Source organism: Aquarana catesbeiana, linkage group LG02 (genome assembly GCF_042186555.1).
Source record: "Aquarana catesbeiana isolate 2022-GZ linkage group LG02, ASM4218655v1, whole genome shotgun sequence".
Classification (NCBI taxonomy): Eukaryota; Metazoa; Chordata; class Amphibia; order Anura; family Ranidae; genus Aquarana; species Aquarana catesbeiana.
The window spans coordinates 726,390,726-726,407,231 of NC_133325.1; the positions used below are offsets into that span (position 1 = coordinate 726,390,726).

At 39.9% G+C, this 16,506-nt stretch overlaps 1 protein-coding gene across 4 annotated transcripts in view; it reads left to right on the forward strand.

The window, feature by feature from the left end:
- ROBO1 (roundabout guidance receptor 1) overlaps positions 1–16,506 on the forward strand; it is a 1,646,584-nt gene that overhangs the window by 1,507,617 nt on the left and 122,461 nt on the right. For all 4 annotated transcript variants that reach the window (XM_073617022.1, XM_073617020.1, XM_073617021.1 and 1 more), the window contains one exon: positions 12,802–12,973. In XM_073617022.1, coding sequence (XP_073473123.1) covers positions 12,802–12,973 — 172 coding nt within the window. The remainder of the gene's footprint in view (positions 1–12,801; positions 12,974–16,506) is intronic.

Sequence of the window (16,506 nt, forward strand, 5' to 3'; positions counted from 1 at the left end):
ACTTCCTCACATGCTTAGCATAATACTGAGGGTGTTTCACCTCCCACAAATTCCTCATCTCTCGATATTTGGAAATAAAAGATGTAAGGAACTCTGGATCCTTAAATAGGGGATTCATTATATCTGGAAAAGATGAAGTCACAAGACAAAAAACACTTTTATTATTATAGGTTTCGGCTAACCCCTCATCATCTTCTCCCTATGTAGGCCTCATCAATCTATCAAGCCATATAGGCCGCTTGCTACAAAGTCATGACCATAAAAACCAAAAAAAAAAAAAAAAAAATATATCTAAAATTACCTTCGTTTTGTAACGTCCAGGTCCACTATCACCTACCACAGAACGTACGTACGACACGTGCGCAAGGCTCTTTATACACTACGCATGTGTGAAAATCCGCCTGCGTCGCCCGCCCCTGACGTTCGAAATTAACTCATGTTCTCCGCCCCCTAATTCGACGCACAGAACGTACGTACGACACGTGCGCAAGGCTCTTTATACACTACGCATGTGTGAAACTCCGCCTGCGTCGCCCGCCCCTGACGTTCGATTTTAACTCATGTTCTCCGCCCATTTTTTGTTACGGCGCGTAGTGGAGTTAAAGAATGGCGGAGACACCTGAAATGTTGACGACCTCAGGTAGTGGAGACAGCCCGGAGGCTGGAACGTCAGCGAAATCTATGAGGCCTAGATTTAAGGCCTCTAATATGAGTTTTTAAAGAGATGGTGGAGATGGTGGCCATTCTTCACAAAGACGACTATGATGGCAATTATGGGCCGTACGCACGGCCAAATTTGCGCAAGGCCAAAATAATGGCGAAGGTCGTGGAGACTTTGCAGGCATCTTTTGGGGTCCAGCGCTCCAAAGATCAACTGCGAAAAAGATGGTCTGACCTGAAACTCAGGGAGCCGGATCAATACCGACGTATCCGGAAAGTTCTTAAAAAAAGTAAGTACTTGTCGTGTTTTTCTCTTGTGTTTATTACCTTGTATACTGCTCCATGTGCTTTTCCTTCCTATCCGATTTTTTGTTCATCGTTTTAAACGATCTTTTAATAAACCTCGTTACATATCTATAGATAGATCGATATATATATATCTAGAGATATATCTCTAGATATATATATATATATCTATATATATATATATATATATATATATATATAGATATATATATATATACATATATACATATATACATATATACATATATATATACATATACATATACATATATATACATACATATATATATATATATACATATATATATATATATATATATATATATCTAAAACTATATATATATATAACTATAGAGAGAGAGAGAGAGATATATATATATATATATATATATTGAGAGATATATATAGATATAGATATAGATATAGAGATATAGAGAGAGAGAGAAATATATAGAGAGAGAGAAATATAGAGATAGGTAGATAGATAGATATAGAAATGTAAAACATTCTTTTTGAAGATTTGAAGTTATCTTAATTTTTTGGCTTTACATTTAGTTAGATATTTAGAGATTTTGTTCCAGATATAGAGAGAGATCAAAAGATTATTAACTATATTTTGAGATATTGATATCTATCTATCCGATATGTCTTTCTAATTTTAAATATTGAGGTAAAATAGGAACTCTACACAAACCACTTCATTACAAATGTTGGAATATTACTATGTACTAAAATATCTGTGTGCTAATTAGATTAATAATTTTTTGTTTCACATAGGGGAAAAATCACTCAGCCAACAACCAGAAGACAGTCCACCCCAAGCAAAACATGATTGGGAAATAAGCCCAAGTCCCATTGAGGATGTGGAGGAAGGAGAGGTGGGCGACATGGGCACCCCACCAGGTGAGTGTCTGACACACCAGCTTACGTTAATCTATGCATGGCTGCCTTTTGTTTAATGTAATTTGTCTACTCTATTTTAGGGGATCTGGTTGTGCTTCATTCAAGCAATAGTGCCACCCCCGAGGATGTGGAGGAATTAGGCTACATGGGCACCCCACCAGGTCAGTGTCTGAGACAACAGCTTGATTTATGGTAAGGTAAACTATGTATGTGTGCATATTTCTCAAGACATTTTTTGGTTTCATTCCACTTTAGGTACAACAACAAGAAGTGACTATTTCACCTCTGAAAGTGCCCAACGGCTAATTGGTCAAATAATGGCCTGGAATAAGGACATCGATGAAATGCGGAATCGGCTGGATCGTATGCAGCAGGAAATGAAGGACATGATTGATGTTTTGGGTCGAATCTAAATGCCCTTTTTTAAACCCCAAAACATCAATCATGTCCTTCATTTCCTGTTTTGCTGACCCCATTCTGGGCCTTCTCTTTTTTTTTTTTGGCAGAACATAAATGGCTGTTTAACCTAATGTAAAAAAGGAGGGCTGTTTCTCGTAAATACCTCAAAAATCCACAAAAAAATAAAACTTGATTTTCAAAAAAAACACAAAAAAAAAAAAAAAAATTGATTTTAAAAAAACAAAAAAATCAAAAACTTGATTTTAAAAAACCAAAAAAATTAAAAAACTTGATTTTAAAAAACCCAAAAAATTAAAAAACTTGATGTTAAAAAACCAAAAAAATTAAAAAACTTGATTTTAAAAAACCAAAAAAATTAAAAAACTTGATTTTAAAAAACCCAAAAAATTAAAAAACTTGATGTTAAAAAACCAAAAAAATTAAAAAACTTGATTTTAAAAAACCAAAAAAATTAAAAAACTTGATTTTAAAAAAACAAAAAAATTAAAAAACTTGATGTTAAAAAACCAAAAAAATTAAAAAACTTGATTTTAAAAAACCCAAAAAATTAAAAAACTTGATGTTAAAAAACCAAAAAAATTAAAAAACTTGATGTTAAAAAAACCAAAAAAAATAATATACAAACTTTATTAAAAAAAAATAATAAAAACAAAAATAACTTGATAAAAAAAAAAAAAACATAAACAAAAAAATTGCTTTAAAAAAAAAAAAAAAACAAAACAAAACTTGATTTTCCCAAAACAAAAAAATAAGCCTGTTTGTGAAAATCAAAAAGCCAAAAATATTTTTTTGTGGATTAGGTATAAATATTTAGATATAATTATATTTTGCTACATTATTAAGATATCATTCTATTTTTGTCTATGAACATTTTATACTAAATGCAGAACTGAATGCATAACAACCATTAATAAAAACATCTCCTTATAGGAATTAAATAAATGTGTGGTTTGTTATTTCAAGGCTCAGTATCATTTTAGTTATAATTGTAAAAAAGTTGTTTACAGTGGCAATGGAGCTTATTTAGACATTTAAAATTACAATACAGTTGGCACTACAACTGCTCGACCATAACCTAGGAGACAGCCCAAAAGAAAGGCAAGCAATAAATATAATGCAAGATTTCATCAATAATTTTTTTATTGTCAAAAATTATATATCCTGGCCCATTGCAATGGCCCCCCTACCCATAAAATAATTAACATATTGCTGTCTAACTTGACGGGCACTTTGGGGGGCCAAGCCAGTACGGACAGTATCCAGGCCTGTAAGGTTGGCTTCTATTTGTCCGGCCTCAGGCCCAACTGTGCCTATATAATTTGGAGAATGCTTATTTAAAAAGTTTGTGCAGAATGCAGCACGATAAAATGATAAAATTAAGTTAGTATTCCGCCAAATTAATGGCTGTTTGAAACAGGCGGAACCGGCTGGCCAGAATTCCAAACGCATTCTCAACCACTCTTCTAGCTCTGGCCAGCCGGTAATTAAAAACCCTCCTCTCCGGGGTGAGGGTTCTTTGGGGGAATGGCCTCATGAGGTGCTTGCTGAGAGCAAAGGCTTCATCGGCAATGAAGACAAAGGGGAGTCCTTCCACGTTATCCTCATCAGGTGGCAATCCCAGGCCACCACTCTGGAGACGCTGGCAGAACTCCGTCTGGGCAAATACTCCTCCATCCGACATCCGGCCATTCTTCCCCACGTCCACATATAAAAAATCATAGTGTGCCGACACCACCCGCCATTAAAACAATACTGTGGAACCCCTTATAATTAAAATAATATGACCCCGAATGGGGTGGTGGCACAATGTGGACATGTTTCCCATCTATAGCCCCTCCACAATTGGGAAAGTCCCAACGGCTGGCAAAATGGGATGCCACAGTCTGCCATTCCTGTGGCGTTGAAGGAAACTGGGAAATCAAACAAGAAAACCAAAATCAATTAATTTGGAAGCTAACATTGCAAGAAAATTAGACAATTAAAAACATTATTCCCCAGCATCAGTATAACATTCAATAATTTAATTGTTCTGGAATAACTAATATGGAAAGGCACACTTATCAGATTGCTCACCCCCTCTGATGGAACATTGATTACATTTTAGGGGGTTGTGAAATCCCTAAAAAAGATTACTTTTAGGACACGCAGGAATTTAGGGACTAAAAAGGCTACAAGACTGCAGTTGTCGCACTCTGCAGGTGCAGTTGCTAACCAGCTTACAGTAAATGAGGTAATGTAAAAAGGCATTCATGTTGCAAGGAGTACACAATCACATGCAAGGGCAATTAATGAAAACACTTTGAGGCTTGCATATGATTTGATGATGGAAATCAGCAGAGCTTCTGCTCATTTACTAAAGCACTGGAACAAATGCACTTGTAGAGTGCACATGCATTTTGCAAAGTGCAACATATATTTGCTTTAGACAAATCAACACCACAGAACATTCCAGCAAATTTTAACGAGGGTGGGGGTGGGGGGGTTGTGAAATCTAGATAATTGCTCATTAGCAGCACACTATTTGGAGTGAGTTTAGGTGGGGGGGGGGGGGGGTTGTGAAATCTAGATAATTGCTCATTAGCAGCACACTATTTGGAGTGAGTTTAGGTGGGGGTGGGGGGGGGTGGGGGGGTTGTGAAATCTAGATAATTGCTCATTAGCAGCACACTATTTGGAGTGAGTTTAGGTGGGGGGGGGGGGGGGGGTGGGTGGGGGGGTTGTGAAATCTAGATAATTGCTCATTAGCAGCACACTAAATACACTCAAACAAAATACATTCCAAATGAGTAGACTAGGTGGATATGTTCCCATCACTTCTTCATGCTGGGAGGGAAGGTTATTGAAGGAAAATATACATGCATGACAAAAAATAACAGGAAAAAATTCCAGCATGTGTGAGGATAAAAAGGGGACATTCACACTATATTGCAATGATGGTAAGTAGTGTTTGAAGCAAGAAATACATCACATTATCAAAGATTACATAAAAGAACATGTGATGCTAATAAAAGAAAAATATCTTACCTTAATATAGTCCTTCTGCAGGACCTGTATGATGGCAGAACAGGTCTCTGGGATAATGATCCCCAGAGCCTGGGGGGAGATGCCTGTCGAGAACTTAAGGTCCTGCAGGCTTCTCCCTGTGGCCAAATACCGCAAGGTAGCGACCAGCCTCTGCTCCGGAGTGATGGCTTGCCTCATGCAGGTATCCTGCCTGCTGATATAGGGGGTCAGCAAAGCCAACAAACGGTCAAAAACGGGGTCCGTCATCCGGAGAAAGTTCCTGAAATCCTCAGGATTATTCTCACGGATCTCACGGAGCAAAGGCATGTGACAGAACTGGTCACGCTGAAGCAACCAATTCTTGGTCCATGAACTCCTCCTCGCCCTGTTCATGGACTGGACTTGGGCTGAAGAATAAACTACAGCACCAAGCACATACAATGCACGAGCTCTACGACGAGTACGTACAGGGTAACATGGCTTCAAAACGGTCGGCTGGTCAGAACGCACTAAACAGAACGCACTGAAGAACAGCAAGGCCTGTGAAGAACGACCTGAAAATCAGGAACGAGCGGGCAATAAAACAAAGATTTCTCAATGCCAACTGACCAAACGCACTGAAAAGCAGATACAAACCTCACAAGCACAGACTGAACAACAGTTAAAACGAACTGAAAAATACGAGTCTCACAAGCGCGAATCGTCTCTCACCAAACTTCTACTAACACGAGATAAACACGAGATTAGCAGAAGGAGCCCAAAGGGTGTCGTACGGGCTATTGAACTTCCGTTTTATAGTCTCGTCGGACTTGGTGTACGTCACCGCGTACTAGGCTGTCGTACTTTTGTGTGGTCGTGTGTGTGTAAGTCCGTTCGTAAGAAAGTCTGCCGCAAGTCCGCTGAAGGTACGTCGGAAGTATGTCGGACAGGCTGTCGGACTTTTGTAGACGAAAAGTCCGACCGTGTGTACGCGGCATTAGAATCTCGGAACATGTGAATGACACCACTAATACTAATGCCAAAGATATTTCAAATGTGTCAAAACACGTCCGAGAAGTACACCATGGCAATCTTGACATCTTCTCTTTTTTTGTGTGCTGAACAGGTTAAAAAATCATTTAGCCTGTACAGGTGTATCCATGTAACAAATAAAGTACTTTTATTCAAGAGCAATCCGAGTTGCCAGCCTTCCTGATTCAAGTATTGCACCTGTGGGGCCTGAACGCCTTGGCTAGAGCACCGGATCACAGTTTTTGCACTCTTATATTGGCAGTGGTGCTGGGGTAACATTTTGTTTCTCTCATTCCATTAGAATAACAAAAGCTGCCTGCATGCAACACCCAGCAACAAATGCCTCATTCAGGCTTCACAAGCTATGGCACCTGTGTGAATGAGCACCTTTTACTTGAATTTTTATGTCAGAAGCTGTTTTTGCTCCATCTGCCAGCAAGGTCTTAGTAGTTTGCCAACCTACTTATCCCTAATTTAAGCATACCGGCTATAGTTGGCGGTGTTGATCGAGAGAAACATTTCCAATAGGCTGGTTGTACACCCGCTTGCCCATACATGGAGCGAAAGAAAAATTTCCAACAGGCTGTTTGCACAACCAATCTGCCCATACATGGGTCAAAATTCTGATTAAATTTGATTAAAGTATGGGCGGCTTTAGATTATTCCTGTGAATTGTTTGGATTGTTTGTACCCATTTTTTTGTGAGTTCTCTGACCATCCACCTGTTACATCTGCTATTGTCTAGCATTGCTCCATTTACCTGTCTGGCCATTAATCTGCTTATGAGTGGTGGCTAGTGCTGTATATTTTGGGGGGGGCGGCAAATAAACCCCCCCATCGCTCGTTCATCCCCCCCACCAGCCCCGCACTTACCCCATCTAGGTCGTGGGCAGCTTTGCGTCTTTCCTGCTTCTCCTGCTCCTCGGAGGCGGCTTCCTCCCTTGCAGCTTCACCCTGCGCCTCCGGCTTCACAGTGGCTTCCTCATCGGCGGCTTCCCTCCTCCTTCCCTCCGCGGCCAATACAACTGCTTCTCCTCTCAGCCAATCGGATCTTAAGACTGGCTGGGAGGAGATGCAGGAAGACAATAGCGAATATTAATTTGCTATTGCCACACAACTGGGTGGGCTCGGGGCGCAGTGCTCTGTGCCCCAAGCCCACCCTTTTTTGAAGCCAATTGGAGCCTCGGGCTCTAATCATGTGCTTAAAAAAAACCCATTGAAATCCATTCCGGTGCCCTGCATGTAGATTAGGGTCAGACGCGCCACTGCTCCCCTAATGTACAGGCCGTCACTGCTGCTGACTCTTGTACTTTCTGTCATTTTGTCTGGCCATCTGTCTGAGGACCTAAACTGAACTCTGTGTCACTCTATTTTGCCTATAAAGGGGTATCACATTGTAGAATCTCAGGGTCAAATTAAATGTACAATTGGGCCATAAAATCAGTAGTAACACTATGACCTAAAAAAATAGAAAAAATGTGCCTTTTTTTGCACACAAGCACAAGCAGTGTAATAATGATTGTACTGCTGAGAGTACCATAAAATATGGAATTATTCAGTGTTTTAAAAAAAATCCAAATTTTTACCAATTTAATCTGTAGAAAATGAAGACTCTGTGAGGTTGAACCAACTAAATTGCTTCTGTTAATTGGTATATTATTATTGTCTCAGCTGTAAATGAAAGCTGGTATATCCGTCCTGACAGATAATAGAGGAGGTACAGTTATTAGATAGATAATGTGGTCATAGCGACAGACCTTGCTGGCATTGTACATGTGTATTTTGGGAGATACGGCGCAATCTATTGAATTCTTGAATAATTTTACATGTATTTAAAATGTGGGTTGCTGTTAACAGGAAAATGGTGATAGACAGCCATTAAACATGCTCCATAGCTATGTTTCTTTATACTGAGGGTGATTTACAAGGAAAGATGAGGCATAGGTGTCTATAGCAACCATTCAGATGGGTGCCAGGACAAAATCTTGGCTAATAAAGGTAACAAAAAATTCTCCTTTATCCCATTGTTTCTAAACCAGCAAAAGGCGATAAGCAATCTAAAAAGGACAGTAACTCCAAGATTCCAATCAGCACCCTTATCTGTCTTAGTTATTATCCAATCTGAAATCATTCTTCTAAATACAATAACTTATGGTTGCTTTATGGTACCCTATTCACATTTCATCCTTTTACTGCCTTCTTAAAAACTGAATTTGCACAATAGAAGTTGATTTCTGGCATTCACATCAAAGGAAAGGCAAAGTGCTGTCAATACCAAGCAATCAAAATGTTTCTTTTTTTTCAGCCAGTACTAGTTAGTAAATACAACTGTTGCTATGGGGATTGACTATTCTGCTTTTATTCCAGTTCTCTTTAGGTTAAGAACATACACATAATGGATTCAGATATACATCCAAAGCCCATGTAACAAAAACAACATTTCCCCAAGCATTCAACATACCAGTTGATTTTTCAGGTCATTGTGACATAATGTGATGCAAAAAAAAATGTTTCCCAGTGGCCACCTGTACTCAGCTAAATACTTTTATACCAAATGCTCCCCTTAGGCTATCACGGGTACAAAGGCAACTCTTGGTCCCTACTAATTATCAGGAGCCAGCAGGACAACTCTCAGTCATGTGACCAATGTGACAGCTGATCACAATGGTCACGTGATCAGCCGATCCTTCCTGTCTCTCCCAGACCATGTTAAAGGGACATTTGGGCTAGGTGGAAATGGGTTAATAAGGGAAAAATAGTAATAAAATGTAGTGCTATTTCCATTCTAAATGTATATCTAAAGCCAAACATTTGTTATTTGTTTTGGCTAGAGTTGGGAAGGATTCAAATCCCTATCAGTTTTTTATCAGATTTACCTTAATGTCCAGCCCTGGAGGGACAATAGTAAGTGAGATGAAATCTCTCCAAATTGTGAGAGAACTCATTTAAACTGATTGTAAGGGTTTGTTTTCTTTTTGTTTTTGTTTTTTTTTTTTTAAATAACAAGCATATCATACTTACCTCCACTGTGCAGCTCGTTTTGCACAGAGTGGCACTGAACCTCCTCTTCTGGGGTCCCCCGGCGGCTCTTGCGGCTCCTCCCCACATCAGATAACCCTAGGGTTGCCACCTCATCTTTTTAAAACCGAACACATATTAATTACACAGGTTCTGTGGCTGATTAAGGTGGTAATTAAACTCACTTGGTGCCTTTTCTGCATTAAATTAGCCTCAGAACTGGTGTAATTCATGTATTCAGGTTTAAAGGGATGAGGTGGCAACCCTAGATAACCCCCTAGGAGAAGCGCTCTCCCGAGGGGGTTACCTTGCGTCCAGCAGTCTTTAGCCATAATATGACTCGGCCCCGCCCCTGGGTCATTGGATTTGATTGACAGCAGCGGGAGCCAATGGCTGCACTGCTATCAATCTATCCAATAAAGAGCCGAGAACCCCGGGTAGAGAGACAGCGGGTCCCCGCCGGGTCAAGTTCCAGGGCTCAGGTAAGTAAAACGGGGGGGCTGGGGGGACGGTCACTGCCAGGTGTTTTTTCACCTTAATGCATAGGATACATTAAGGTGAAAAAACATGAAGGTTTACAACCCCTTTAAAGCCCATACATACAAGCAGAAAATCATATGAAAAATACCGCTTTCTAAGCAATTATGCGATAATCTTATCGTTACTACACAGTTTTCGAGAGCCGATCATGACAATTTATCCAATTATCTGATGGGACAAACACGAAAATGTTTCTTGTACGATACCAGATTGTACATTTTATGTTTAATCAGTACAGTTGTTGTCCGAAAATACAATACAAAAACAATACAATACATGACATCACTTCCGAATTTTTATTCTGTCGTACGAGAATTTTCGTAACTTTAGTAACCTCTTTATTTTCGATATGAGGTTAGCATGCAAAAAAATTAAATAAATGGATGATCATACCATAACAGCCATTAAAGATTTTTTTATTTCATCACTGTATCCAAAACTAAAATAAAAAGATTGGGCTTTAGATATACTTTAGAGGACAATTGCCAAAAATTCACTGCAAGTGAATCTTATAGGTGCATGTGTTTTAAAAGTGATTGATTTACCACCAGTGAATATTTGGTGAAAGTCACATGTACTGTTCTACCAATATTACCCAAAGTGTTTGTGACAGTTTTTACATTCAGCCATTCATTCTGTGTAACTGGCTGGTTGGCTAGCTAAAACCTCTTCATTGCTGAAATCTTTGTTTTCCAAATGTCCCTAAATCCGTTAAAGCGTGTTAACTGGTTCAAACACCATATTATTTTAAAACCATGGCAATCTTGGTTACAAACATGTACAGTATATACAGTGCCGGCCCAAGACATTGTACTGCCTGGGCCCAAGAATGAAATGCTGCCCCCCCCCAAAAAAAACAATCACGCCCACCAAAAAGGCCCCCACATACATTATTTTATATCACTATAACTAAAATTAAATGTATCAGAAAATAAGATTAAAAATGCCATAAATCTATTCCCTATTTTGTAGACGCTATAACTTTTACGCAAACCAATCAATATACGCTTGTTACAATTTTTCTTAACCAAAACTATGTAGCAGAATATATATTGATCTAAACTGATGATTTTTTTTTTGTAGCCAATATCTATAGGAGGGGTTTCCACCATCCCTGCTAAGTTTCATTTTATACAGTATTACAGTATTACAGTCTTATTTTCAGTTTGATGTGTATTATATGTGAAGTTGCGTATCAGAAACTGGTATTGTGGTATAATTGAAGCCTATTGAGATTTCCATACATTAGAGGATTCCACCATAAGTTATTGATTAGTAAGTTAGCGCTGCACTTTATTTTTTCCGTGGTGTGGGAACACATAACAGTGCTTAGCGGTAGGCCTTTTACTGACACTTTTTTATATTACCTCCAGTAGTTTATTGTAAATAGTAGTTTGGTGATTACCTAATATACTAAAGATCAGCATGTGGAATTAATAAACGTAAAAAGATTTTAGTTGTGCCCACCAGGCCGGCCCCCTGTGGACAATGTGCATGGATGTTGAGTTCATCGCCCCATCCCTGCACTCAGTGCACTGATTGCCACTGATTGGCAGCGCTGACAGGCAGCAATGATTGGCACTGATAGGTGGCACTTTTTGGCACTCATAGAAAGCACTGTTTGGCACTGATTGGCAGTGCTGATTGGCACTGATAGGCAGCACTGATTGGCCCTGATTGGCACTGATAGGTGGCACTGATTGACAGCACTAATGGCACTGATAGGCTGCACCGATTGGCACTAATAGGCAGCAATGATCTGAACTGAGAGACAGCACTGATTGGCACTGATAGGCAGCACTAATTGGCAGCATTTAGTGGCACTGATTGGCAGCACTGATGTTTACTAATTGGCAGCACTGATGGGCACTGATAAGCAGCACTGATAGTCAGAGCTGATGGGCGCTGATAGGTGGTACTCATGGGCATTGATTGGCAGCACTGATGGGCACTGATAGGTGGCACTGCTAGGTGGTATTGGTGGGCATTGATTGAAAGCCCTGGCACTGATTGGTGGCACTGATTGACACTGGTAGATGGCATTGGTTGGCACTGATATTAGGTGGCACTGATTGGCACTGACAGGTGGCACTGTTTGGAAGCACTGATTGGCACTGATTGGCAACACTGATTAGCACTGCCTGGCACTGACAGGTGGCACTGATTGGCACTGACAGATGACACTGATTGGAAACACTGGCACTGATTGGCACTGACAGGTGGCACTGATTGGAAGCACTGATTGAAACTGACAGGTGCACTGATTGGCACTGACAGGTGGCACTGATTGGCAGTGACAGGTGGCACTTACAGGTGGCACTAATTGGCACTGGCAGCAGCCTTTCACAGCAGTCCCACAGGCAGATCTCGCCCCTCTTAAAATGCCGCCTTGGACCATGGGCCCACTGGGTCCCATGGTAGGGCTGACCCTGAGTATATGAAGCATAGCATAGGCTCACATAGGAGGCTGCAGTTGGACTTGGAAACCCTATGGGGAACAGCCCTCCCGCCAGAACAGTCCGGTCAGCACTCCCAGCCAGTCGACAGGCCTTTTTCGGTCATGACCCTTTGACAGAAGCTGGCCGAAATAAGCAGGCCAAATATTGCCCAGTTTCTATTGAACCAGCTATTGCTGCCTAACATTCTGCCTGTGTGTACTAGACCTTAGTATTTGTATGTATATATGTGAGATAGGGACCATAGATTGTAAGCTCCTTGAAGACAGAAACTGATGTGAATGTACAAAATGTAAAGCACTGAATAAATTGTCTGTGTTATATAAATACTTGCAAAAAAATTAAAAAGTAAAAAATGATAATAAATGCTAGCATAACTGAAATTTGTTCTGAATAGCATTAACAGTTTACTAGCTGATTTACATGGTGTTACTTACTGCATCATTATAAGCCGTGATCTTATAAGCGCATCTTTGTTTTCTAGAATCTGCTCTTCTCCTATCAGCCTCCACAGTCATCTAGCCGGTTCTCGGTGTCTCAAACTGGTGACCTCACAATTGTAAATGTCCAGAAGTCCGATGTCGGCTACTACATCTGCCAAACTCTTAATGTGGCTGGCAGCATCACAACAAAAGCCTATTTGGAGGTTACTGATGGTAAAGTACAAATATTTTTTAATTCAGTCATTTCCAAGGACACGCAATTCCTTTATCTCCGAGATCCTTTCTCGCCCAAAAGAAAAGGGAGTTGTTCCAAGCATCTCCTTGTTTTACAACTTTGTGTGAGCAGCATGCTTCTAATTAGCACTGTTTGGGCTTTCTAATTGGTTGTCAGCGCCAGAAGTGGTTTCTCTGGTTCCCCAAAGTGCGTAGATGGAGCCTGGGGTGCGACGTTTGTAAAGCCACATTACTGATATTTTCGCAACATCAGCTCTGGAAAGAATTATCCTTTGTGATAAAATAGTTTATTCATCTTATATGAAATAAATTTTGGGATGGATTGCAGCATAGTTTGAATGCCAGCAGAATCCACTCTTCATATAAGTCACACTGTGGTTTTGGCATTGCTCAGTTATGGATGGAATCAATAGAAAAAGCATAAAAAAAAGCCTTGGGGCAAGTTTCGGTGAGCCGTAGAGACATGAGTACTGGTTTAACCTGTAGCGATTAAAAAGCAAAGGGAATGAGGAATTTTCAAAGCCATAATGAAATGGTTTTCAGTATAATAATTTCATCACAGCTTTGCCCACTCCATGCATCGAACCCCAGGGGTAGTGCCCTGGATCACACTAAAAATCTGCAAAAAGTCCAAGCGATGGGTATTTGTGGATACCTACAGGTCTGGTCTTGTTACTCAAAAACTTGTTAAGGAATTGAGCAGTGTCCTTTGGGTACTGTTCATTGAAGCAATGCTTAATATAGGTCCTGCCTAAAAAAAATCAGTCCATAGACTCAGATGTACAGTAGGTATTTCAGTAACCACAGCCATCTCTTCTGTCCAGATGCCTTAAAGTGTAGTTTCACTATTAAAGTCAATTTTAACAAAATCCCACTATATGTATTTTGATTTTTACAACACACACAAAAATAATATATATATATATATATATATATATATATATATATATATATATATATATATATATATATATATATATTTATATATATATATATATATATATATATATATATATATATATATATATATATATATATTATATATATATATATATATATATATATATATATATATATATATATATATATATATATATATATATATATCTCTCTTCCCCTTCTAGTTGTTTCTTTGGAGTAGGCCTTTGGGTAGACTGCAAGTTAATTTGAAAAGTTTCATAGTGAAAGTAGAGGAACCAAGCTGAGGGAGGCTGAGTGTCCTCTCATTCACATACAATGCAGAACCCAAGCCCTTTCAAACCGGGCCGCCCCTAGGCGCCGGCGGTAAAACGCCGCTATTTATAGCGGCGTTTTACCAGCGGATTAGCGGCGCATTTCGGCCGCTAGCGGGGCACTTTTACCCCCCGCTAGCGGCCGAGAAAGGGTTAAAACCGCCCGCAATGCGCCGCAACATCGGCATTTTGCCGGCGGTATCCCAACGCTGCCCCATTGATTTCAATGGGGAGCAGCGGTGGAGGAGCGGTAAACACACCGCTCCTTCCCCGCTCCAAAGAAGCTGCTGGCAGGACTTTTTTTCCCGTCCTGCCAGCGCAGCGCTCCGGTGTGAAAGCCCTCAGGGCTTTCACATTGGAGACCATGCTGCAGCTGTTTGAGGGTGGATTGCAGGCGCTATTTTTAACGCTATAGCGCCTGTAAAACGCCCTCGGTGTGAAAGGGGTCTGACCCTTTGTTAGGACAGGCAGTGTTCAAATCTAGTCTACAATTGATAGGGGCAGGAAGCCAGTTTTGAGGTTTGTCTGCAGAGTTATTATCTGCTTTGATTTTTGCTAATAGAGCTAGGTTATTCACAAATGAAAAGGGTGCTAAAGAACTTTTGAAACATTTATAGCTTTTAAATTTATTACTTTTTTTTTTAAGACTATTTAAAAAAAAAAAAGTCACCATGATAGTACTAATGCCCTGTACACACGGGCAAACTTTTCGGCATCAAAGGTCTGACAGTCTTTCCGACGGACTTTTGACGGACTTTTGATGGACTTTATAACGAACTGACTTGCCTACACACGATCACACCAAAGTCCAACGGATTCGTACGTGATGACGTACGACCGGACTAAAATAAGGAAATTGATAATAGCTGCACTAGCATTGGTTTTCGTCCATCGGCTTAGCATACAGACGAGCGGATTTTTCGACCGGACTCGAGTCCGTCGGACAAATTTGAAACATGTTCCAAATCTAAAGTCCGTCCGATTTTTGACCGAAAAAGTCCGCTGCAGGTCCGATGGAGCCCACACACGGTCAGATTGTCCACCGGATTCGGTCTGTCGGACCAGTCCGGTTGAAAAGTCCGCTCGTGTGTACGCGGCTTTAGGAACAACAGACTTTTCCAGAGCTCATAGGCCCAAATCGGTTTTGTGTGGATTTGTAGGTATGTCCATATGCAATTCTTCTATTCCTTCCCCTTAAGGCTCTTCCACATGGGTGGCGAGAGGGTGGTAAACCAGGGCTGCTGAGCCACGGTTTTACTGGCTCCCTGACTACCCAGCTAAATTCTATTATTGTAGTCAGATGGGGATGCACAAATATCTGCAACCACTATGCTTTTTACAGCTACAGCCATATTAACTCAGTTTGCATCATTTGACGGGTGGCATTAAAGTGTTACTAAACCCACAATGGTAAAATAAGTCTGTATATGATCTACCACAGATAACTTTTCAGAGGATAGTAGGCAATGCCATCTGTGTGAAGGAGCCCTAACAAAAGAATGGGATAGAAAATAAAAACCTTAGCAAAACAAAAAAGCGAGTAAAGCATAATCACAAATCAAAACATTTATATAAGGGATATTAAAAAATGTCTCATTCAGTGCACTCCACAACAGATATAATCCTCATCTGAGATTAAAATCAAAAGAAGGCCTAGCGCAAAGAAGTTTTAAAAGGTCAAGTACAGAAATAAAAAAAAAATATCTGTAAAAATGACCTTACAAATGACCTTACAAAGTACCGATTAATATATAATTTCATCTTTCCCCATGATAACGCCCCCAGCTCTTTCCTCTAATGTGTCTTCCTGGATGATGTATTCACATCATACTTTTGCTGTCTCTTCTATTAAGCGCACCTGTTCTTTAAAGACTCAAAAAAAAACTTATTCAATCCTTTTAAATCTCAAATCTATCCTTAAACCATTAAAACAAAAATAACAGACTTAAGTAAACTGAGGATCTACTATTCAAGGATGTTAATATTCAGGAAAAAAGCTGGTGCCAAATGCGAATTCAAGATGGTCACCTTAAGATTCAGAATATATTTGAGAAGCGTGTTGATGTTCCTTTCTGGCTTGCCATGCAAACATCTGTTTTTACACTAGTATAAAAGCCGATAAACCGATCCTTCCAAAATGAACTCATGTTTTTCTTTCACCCCACTGTGTCATTTTTGTGGATGAGAACAGAGTAACTCTATATTTTACCACTCAGCACTTTCAGCTATTAAATCATTGGAAGTGAATTCCTCTTCCATTTCTGAATCTTTTCTTTTTTC